The sequence below is a fragment of the Arachis ipaensis genome, chromosome B4, assembly GCF_059453495.1.
Source record: "Arachis ipaensis isolate K30076 ecotype BB chromosome B4, ASM5945349v1, whole genome shotgun sequence".
Lineage (NCBI taxonomy): Eukaryota > Viridiplantae > Streptophyta > Magnoliopsida > Fabales > Fabaceae > Arachis > Arachis ipaensis.
In genome coordinates this window covers 141,050,222-141,059,945 of record NC_142439.1, presented here as the reverse complement: position 1 = coordinate 141,059,945, position 9,724 = coordinate 141,050,222, and the positions used below count along the sequence as shown (strand labels likewise).

At 34.8% G+C, this 9,724-nt stretch overlaps 1 protein-coding gene across 1 annotated transcript; it reads right to left on the bottom strand.

The window, feature by feature from the left end:
* Positions 1-6,956: 6,956 nt before the first annotated feature.
* On the bottom strand, positions 6,957-8,515 carry LOC110271327 (putative UDP-rhamnose:rhamnosyltransferase 1). Its single transcript, XM_021121980.2, has one exon. The coding sequence runs from the start codon at positions 8,478-8,480 to the stop codon at positions 7,155-7,157; it is 1,326 nt and encodes a 441-aa protein (XP_020977639.1). The 5' UTR covers positions 8,481-8,515; the 3' UTR covers positions 6,957-7,154.
* Between the last annotated feature and the right edge of the window lie 1,209 nt (positions 8,516-9,724).

Here is a 9,724-nt window from a genome sequence, read left to right as displayed (position 1 = left end):
ATCTCGACCAACCATTATAAGAGAGATGACAAAATTTGATCTCCCAAAGCCAAAGGAGTTCAAGGGCGTGAGGGACGCTTGAGAGGTGGAGAACTTCCTATGGCAAATGGAGAGGTACTTTGAAGGCCAAGGGGTGGTCGAAGAAGCAATAAAGGTATACACTGCAGCTCTCTACCTTTCTGATAATGCTACTTTATGGTGGAGGAGAAAGTGTGCCGATATGAAAAAGGGTACTTGCAACATAACCACATGGAAAGATTTTAAAAGGGAGTTGAAAAGACAAATCTTTCCTAAGAATGTGGTTTATGAAGTAAGGAAGAAGTTGAGGGAGTTGAAGCATAAGAGTACGATTAACGATTATGTAAGAGAGTTCACTACTCTTACACTTCAAATCCCCAACTTAGCATCAGAGGATGTATTGTTCTTCTTCATTGATGAACTCCAACCTTGGACAAAGCAAGAACTACAAAGAAGGAATGTTAAGGATGTCGATGAAGCCAATGTGGTGGCCGAATCACTCACTGAGTATCATAGGGGAGACTCTAAACCCAAGTCTTCCTCCAAGCCTAGTTCTACTAAAGGTGGGGGAGACAAGGAGAAGAGTTTCTCAACCAAAAAGGAAAGAAAATACTCTTCGAAGAAAGAGTACGAGGAAAAGAAGAAGACTTATGTGCCCAAAGGAGGATGCTTCGTGTGCAAGGGACCACACCAAATGAAGGACTGTCCCAAGCTAGGGACTCTTGCATCTATCGCTGAGAAACAAGAGGCTCAATCTCAAGTAACAGAGTATGTTGGATCTATCCAACTCATGAATGCTGTGAAGGGCAATGAGGCAAGCACTGTAGAAAAGAAAGGCTTGATGTATGTAAAAGCCTTTATCAATGAAAAACCCGTCATGGCTATGATCGACACTGGTGTTACACATAATTTCATCACGCCTGATGAAGCAAAGAGGCTTGAGTTGAAGATCACCAAAAAGAATGGTTGGTTCAAACCCATAAATACCAAGGGTGAATCCCTTAAGGGAGTAGCAAAAGGGGTTGAGATAACTCTTGGTTCTTGGAAAGGCCTTGTGAATTTCTCAGTAGCACCCATGGACGATTTCAAAATAGTCATCGAGCTTGATTTGCAAAGGAAGACAAATATAATACCTATGTTATACTACGACATAGTATGCGTCATGGAGAAAGTGTCTCCATGCATAGTCCCTACAATCCCTAAAGCTGGAGGACTACCAATGCTTTATGCTATGCAACTCAAGAAAGGGTTTAAGAAGAGAGATTACATATTTGGCTTTATTACAAGAGGAGTCAATATCTGAAAAAGAAGACTTTCCTTCCAAAATCAAGGAAGTCCTTGAAGAAAATAAGGATGTGATGCCTCCCGAGTTGCCAAAATAACTACCACCTAGGAGGAAGGTGGACCACAAGATTGAATTGGAGTCAGGAGCAAAGCCGCCTTCCTTAACACCTTATAGGATGGCACCGCTAGAACTTGAGGAGTTAAAGAAGCAACTCAAGGATTTGCTAGATGCTGGGTTCATCCGTCCATCGAAGGCACCTTATGGTGCACCAGTCTTGTTCCAAAAGAAGCGTGATGGTTCGTTGAGACTATGCATCGACTATCGAGCACTTAACAAGGTAACCATCAAGAACAAATACCCTATACCTTTGATAGCCGATTTGTTTGATCAACTTGGTAGAGCCAAATGGTTCTCAAAGCTGGATTTGAGGTCAGAAACCAAGTGAGGATTGCCGATGGTGATGAGCCTAAGATCACGTGTGTCACAAGGTATGGATCGTATGAGTGGTTGGTGAGGCCTTTTTGGCTTGACCAATGCTCCTACAACCTTCTGTACCTTGATGAACGAGATCTTTCGACCTTATCTTGATCGGTTTGTAGTGGTCTACTTGGATAACATTGTTGTCTATAGCAATACCTTGGAGGAACATGTAGAACACTTACGAACCGTGTTCAAGATCTTGCGAGAGAATAACCTATATGTGAATAAGGAAAAGTGTTCCTTTGTAAGGGACGAAGTCTACTTCTTGGGACACATCATTAAAGATGGAACTCTCTGTATGGATCAAGGAAAGGTGAAGGCTATCAAAGAGTGGGAGCCACCAAACAAGGTATCTGAATTGAGGTCATTCCTTGGGTTGGCTAATTACTATCAGAGGTTTATCAAGGGATACTCTGCTAAGACTACACTATTAACTGATCTTCTCAAGAAGAATCACTCTTAGAAATGGTCAAAGGAGTGTCAAAAGGTCTTTGATGAGTTGAAGACTGCTATCACAGAAGGACTGATACTAGCACTACCCGACTACTCAAAGGTATTTGAAGTCCACACTGATGCTTCTGACTATGCTATTGGAGGGGTTCTGATGCAAGAAGGACATCCGATTGCCTTTGAGAGTCACAAGTTGAATGATACAAAGAGGCGATACACCATCCAAGAGAAGGAGATAACCACGGTAGTGCATTGTCTAAGAACTTGGCATCACTACTTGCTTGGTTCACACTTCATCGTCAAGACAGACAATATAGCTACAAGATACTTCTAAACTCAGAAGAAGTTAAGCCCTAAATAAGCTAGGTGACAAGATTTCTTAGCTGAGTTTGATTTCAAATTTGAATACAAGTCAGGCAAAACTAATGTGGTAGCAAATGCGCTGAGCCACAAGGCTGAGTTGGCAGCCATTTCTATGGTCGAAGGAGATATGGTGCATACCATCAAAGAAGGGTTGCATCATGATCCATTAGCCAAGAAGTTGGTAGAGTTGGCTAGAGAAGGGAAGACCAAAAGATTTTGGCTAGAAGATGACCTTCTCTACACTAAAGGGAGAAGACTATACGTCCCTAAATGGGAAAATCTAAGAAAAAAATTAGTGAGAGAATGCCATGACATCAAGTGGGCTGGTCACCAAGGTCAGTGAAGGACTTTGGCACTCATTAAATCATCTTATTATTGGCATCAAATGAGAGACAAAGTGGAGAGTTATGTGAAGACTTGTCTTGTGTGCCAACAAGATAAGATTGAAAACAAGACACCAAGTAGGTTGTTAGAACCTCTGCCTCCATCAGAGTGACTGTGGAAAAGTGTCTCTATAGATTTCATCTCTGTCTTACCGAAGTCTGAGGGGTTTGGATCTATTCTCGTAATAGTAGGTCGATTTTCAAAGTATGCTACTTTTATACCTGCCCGTACTGACTACACTATAGAGGAAGCAGCAAAACTATTCTTCAAGAATGTGGGAAAGTACTGGGGATTGTCTAAGAGCATTATTAGTGATCAAGATCAATGCTTCACAGGACGACTATGGACAGAGTTGTTCAAACTGCTTGGGTCGGAGCTTCCTTTCTCAACAAGTTTCCATCCTCAAACTGATGGGCAGACTGAGAGAGTGAATACCTTACTCGAGTGTTACTTAAGGCATTTCATAAGAGCTAATCAGAAGGATTGGATAAGACTCCTAGACATTGCTCAGTTCTCATACAATCTGCAAAAGAGTGAGTCTACAAGGAAGAGTCTGTTCGAGACTGTGATCGGACAACAGCCGCTTACACCACACTCTCTTTCTTCCTCTTACTCAGGGAAGAGCCCAGGAGCTTATCATATGATTAAGTCATGGGAAGAACAAGCAAATATCACTTGTTCTTACCTCAACAAAGCTGCAAAGAGTATGAAAAAATGGGCAGATAAGAAGACGAGGCATGCAAGCTATCAAGTGGGAGACAAGGTAATGATTAATCTTCTTTCACAATAATTCAAAGCCTTTCGCAAGGTTCATAAGGGCTTAATCCGCAAATACGAATGGTTATTTGAGATCATTGGACGTGTTGGGGAGATTGCTTACAAAGTACAACTCCCTCCCTCTATGAAGATCCACCCGATCTTCCATGTGAGTATGCTTAAACCATATCGACCAAGATGAACCGAGTAGAGGTGACTCGAGTCGTGCTCTGCTTGTGGTGATTAGATCCTTTGATAAAGAAATCAAAGAGATCTTAGCTAATCGCGTCGTGTGACGAAGAGGAGTATCACCAAGTATCCAATACTTGATCAAGTGGAAAGGACTCCCGATAACCAGGGGCGGAGCTTAGTTAAGACAAGGGGGCCATGGCCCCCCCAAACTTTTGGTAAAAAAATTAGTAATACTTCTTCAAAAAATAAAAAATTAGTTCAATTGGCTCAAATACTTTGCTATGACTTAAAATACCAAAGTTCAATCTTCATCTTTTGTTTTTATTGCACAATAATTTTTAGTTTTAAATATTTAAAACATGTTAGATTTGGATTTAACTAAGTGTATTCGTATTTCGTAGCTCTTCTCTATTCAATAAGCAACACTTTCTCTACCTTTGAGTTCAAATATAAAAAATTAGGTATTTTTTATTTATGTAATTTAGTATTATTTTACATTTTATATTTTACATTTTACATTTTACATTTTACTGTTTATCTAATTTAATTTTTTATATCATAAAAAATATTAGAATATTCAATAAGTATTGATATTATTGTATTTGTATAAATTGATAAAAAAATTCAATAAATATTATAAATTTTAATATTTATCATTCTAACTTCTTTTTTACATATTTTACAGGATATATATTCAAATTTTTATATAAAATAATCATGAAAATAAAAGAATTGATACATTTTTTAAGAAGAAGGCTAATATTTAAGAAGGAGAACATATAACTTTTACAATATCAACACCTGTAGATAGTTTTTCTACTTTAATGAATCACGAAAAAGTGAGATACAACCTCCAAAAGTTCAAAGAGTTGCATCTGATGAGTTTGACCTTAATTTTTTGGAACAAGACCCTGAAAAACGGCTTTAAATTTGGCAATATCACCCAAATCAGATAGATGAGGTGAGATGAACTTATCTTAAACGGAGTTCATATCAAAAGCATCTTAACAATTATCTTCTATCTGCCCCCCCCCCCAAATTTTGTTTCAAGCTCCGCCACTGCCGATAACTAAAGCTAGCTAGGAAGCTCGTGAAGATCTGTGGCAATTTCAAGAACACCTAGAGCGCTATCATGAACAAAACGCGACGAGGACGTCTGTGCAATAGGTGGGGGAGAATGTCACGGTAAATTTTAGAAGGTTAGATTTAACGGTGTTTGTATAGTTTTTTGGAGTGTTTGAGAATGCTCTAGATGGTTCCGACACATTCTAGAACGTTCTAGAAGGTCCCAGAATATCCTAGAAGGTTCTAGAAGACTCTGGAAGGACATAGATTAATCTAGAAGAGTCTTGATGTATATAGAAGTATGAAGAGTAGTATGGAATAATCTAAAAGTATTTAGAAAGTTATGGTAGGATAGATATTTGTAATGAAGGTTCTGGATGATTAATCTGGACTGTTGATTGGATTTAATTCTAACAATCCATTATGGAGGTGAGGGTTAGAGTTTGAGGGTGTGAGTCATGTGTGAGTCATTTGTAACAAACACTTAAATAATAAAGTGTTCTTTCCACCAAAACTTCTTTCTCTTGTGTTTTTTTGTGTTCTTAGCTTTTTTGCTAAGTATTGAGGGTTAGGATGACTTGGTCTTAGTTCAAGAAGCTGAATAAATTCGAGTGTCAGCATGGTAGCGCTGAAGTGTGTTCAAAGTCGTGACACAATATAACAAAATTAAATAAATAATTGAATAAATACTCATTTTAATCTCTGGTATTTATTTTAACGGATAAAAGAATTTTAAAAAAATTAAATATCTCAAATAAATCAATCACTGTTTTTATAAGTTTTGGGACAACGCAATCCTTCCATCGAATCCAATATTAAAGGCGAACAAAAGATGCCTACGTAGGTGATGAGCTATCCATTATGTATTGTGCTGACCGAATTGGATGGGTATTGATGACAAGAACCACAATAAAATTGGATAAGGACTTATATGTTCAAAATTATTAAAAAGATTAGTCAAACTGCGCTACGTAATTTGCGAATTTTGGTGAAGTGGGATAATCTTTTGGGCTAAAAGTTATTTTATTTATTTATTTTTATTAAATAAAAGAGTGATTAATATTAAAAATATATTTTTTATTTTCTTTTAAATACATTAATATTTACTTATATTTATAAATTTATTCTTAAATAGTATTTTTTATTAAATAAGGAATGATATGTTCTTTATTAATTAAATAAATTTAATTTTAATTTTTTATTTATTATATTTTATATTAATGATTCAAATTTAAAATTAAGATTTAAGATTTAGAGTGTTTTATTTCATTTTTTTTGTTTATTTTTAATAAGAAGTTAATTTTCAAAGAATAATATATTATTTTTTTTAGAGTGCATTAATACGTACCAGATGTATGGATATTATGAATAAAAGTCTTGTTAAGGAGCCAATGGCTTATTTGTACAATGTGTAGCTATATGAGTTATAAAATGAACATCCGAGTACTAGGGATAATAAACATTTCATGTCATAAAACCACTAACGTTGAAGTTAACGTGGCTTTTATTTGGGGTAAGGAACGTTAGTAAAAAAGTTGAATGTCACTAACGTTCTCGAACCCATATTTTCACTAAACGACCTTTTGGATCTAGAGCTCTAATACCATATTATGATACCACTCATCCCAGAAGCTTAAGCTAATAGGAAAAAGTAACACTAATGGTTATATCTCTAATACTCCCTAGACTTTTATTGTGCACATTGTACAAATATTCCATTGGCTTCCCATACTTTCTCTTCTACTCTTATACAATGTAATTCTTATCATACAACAATCTATCTAGAATAAAAGAATGTACAAATATATTAAATTTTGATTTAGAAACAATCTAATAATTAAGTATTTATTTTATTTTATATAAGTAAAAAAACTTAATTTATATATTAGATATACTGAATTTTTTTTTACATAAATAACAGATAAACAAGTATTTTTACAAACAAATTTCTAAAGAGTTATTGTTTCTTTTTAAATAACGGAAATCTCTCTTAAAATTAATGCAGAAATTTTGTGAAACTAACATAAAAATTTCTTATAACGAACCAATATAAAAACTTTTGAAATAAAATACACAGAAATTAAATAAAAAATTGATAGAACACAAATAACAGAAGAAAAAATATATTAATTAAGACATATTAGAAATGGAGTGCTAGCCCCTAATTAATGTTAGGCCTATGGATTTCCATAAAATCAATAAAGTCATCTATGTACTTTTGATGCAGCTCCTTCTTCCCAAATATCTTGACCTTCTTCTCCTCTGCATGGCTTCTACAACTCTTTCCTTCCTCTTCCAACATCATAGTTCTCAATGCCTTGGCTATAGAATATCTTGTGAATTTTCCATCATCTTCATTTCTTTCCACTTTTATCCCTACTTTTATTCCTTCCGCAACCATAGCATTCAACTCTTGCTCCCTTGAGAAGGGCAATAAAATAAGTGGACAACCAAATTCAAGAGACTCTATTATGGAACTCCAACCACAATGACTCAAAAACCCTCCAATAGACTTATGTGCTAATATTTTTAATTGTGGTACCCAATTATTCCATATAATTCCACGTTTATTATTTGTCTTCATTGGTTCGTTATTAGGACTATTTTTCCGTTTTAGAGCCCAAAAAAATGGACAATTAGATAATTCTAATCCCATAGCTATCTCATTGAATTCTTCATCACTTAGTTTAACCTCACTTCCAAATGCTACATAAATCACTGACCCTTTTTCTTGTTTATCTAACCACTTAAGAATTTTGGGCCAATTTTCATCCTTGTCTTCATCATTACTTTGTGGTGAAGGTGGCAATAATCCAACCGGTATAATTGGTTTCTTGCATACACGTTCAAGATTCTTTAGAGACTCACCTTCAACCTCCGTGCAACTTCTTATAGCGACGGCGGCGGCTCCGACGACAATTTCTTGGAGTCTGAATGCATCTGTGACCCCAGATTCATTTTGTTGACTTATGAAGTCATACACAGGCTTAGCTATTTCTTCAATGGAGTTGCTATGTGCCCTTATTAGAACGGAATCCAAAATGTAATATTTAACAAATGCACAAAAGATAGAAAAGAAAATGCATGAGATACCAAGGTTAGAACATATTGGTGGTAACCAAAAAGGTGCAAAGTCATATAAGAGCCAATGAGGAGTGGAACTCTCTAGAAACTTAGTCAAAGGTCCTTGAAGACCATCAAAAGCTTTCTTAAGGTATGGTACTATGTGGTGTGGAACATCCAAAGTTGATTCTGCATTTTGAGGGAGATTTTCTACCTGGGGCAATGGAAGTTCTATGAACTCCAAAAAAGGTTGCAAATTTGAAGGTAGTTTAGGGAGGCGTTTGATGTTTGTAGGTGTGGAAATGAATGAAACTTTGTGACCCTTTTGAGCTATGAGTTTTGCAAGCTCATAGAATGGAATTATGTGACCAAAAGCAAGCCATGGAAACATAGCAATGTGAAGCTTCTTGGGTTGGTCAAGCATGGTGATAATAATGATCTTTTGTTTGGTAAGAGTTAATCACACTAGAGTTTATGTTTAGTATTATTGTGGTCATTTGTATATATAGAGGATATAATAAGTATTGTATCAAATTAGTCTCACATAAAAAAAATAAAAAATAGAAAAAGTGAAAAATTTATAAAATAAAAATTTTTTAAATTTACTATTTTAAAAATTTTTTAAATTAAATATGGTGTCTTCTAATTTTATATTCTCGCACTTGAACTTGAATTGTGATCATGTGCCTAATACAATGATTGTTCCTCAATAATTGCAAAACTACAAGCGTACCTACGTGTCTCCGTATGAGCCAATTGTCATAAATGGAGTTGAATTATTATGTTCCTCTATGTGTATCTCCTTCAATTTACCATCTTTCAAAATGGGTCACAAATCTGACTGAGGCATGTGATGTAGTACTACAATAAATTTGGGTTGAGACTACCTTTAAAATCGGATTTAAATCCTAACAATGGTGATTGGGTCACTTTTTAATTTAAATATGAAAGGAGGAATGGTGTAGAACACAGTTATAGAGTATATGGGTGCTTTACATAGTTGTGGTGTCAAGAGCAAATCGGACCGTCCGATTTGTGTTTAAAAAATTTAAAAAAAATTGCATTACACAAATCGGACCATCCGATTTGTATTTTAAACAATTAAAAAAATTTAATATTGAAATCGGACCATCCGATTTTAGTTTTCAAAATAAAAAAAAATTAAAAGTACAAATTTGGCCATCCGATTTTTCCTCCCACACAAATCGAACTATCCGATTTGTGTTCAAAATTTTTTTAACAAAGAAATCGCACAGTCCGATTTTTTCACTTTATAGTTCAAAAAGAATTATCCCATATTCATGTCTAGCACCACCCACCTTCACACCCATGCACAACACACATAGAATCTGCATATCCAAAAAAATTAGTGGGTTAGTGGGTGAAGGTGTTTTATATGAAAAAAAAAATGGATTTTTAAATTAATTATTATATATTTATGTATATTTATATCTAGAATTTAGTTTGTATGTATTCTAAAATTATCACATATTAAAAAAATAATATATAATATATTTTAATTATAAAATTAATAATATATAATATAATTTAATAGTATAATGAATATATGGATATTATACCTGATAATGCACTAATCAAGTATTTAATAACTTTAAATGCAAAATTAAAGTAGTCTACTTGTCATCCCGTGTTCATTAATTATAACAT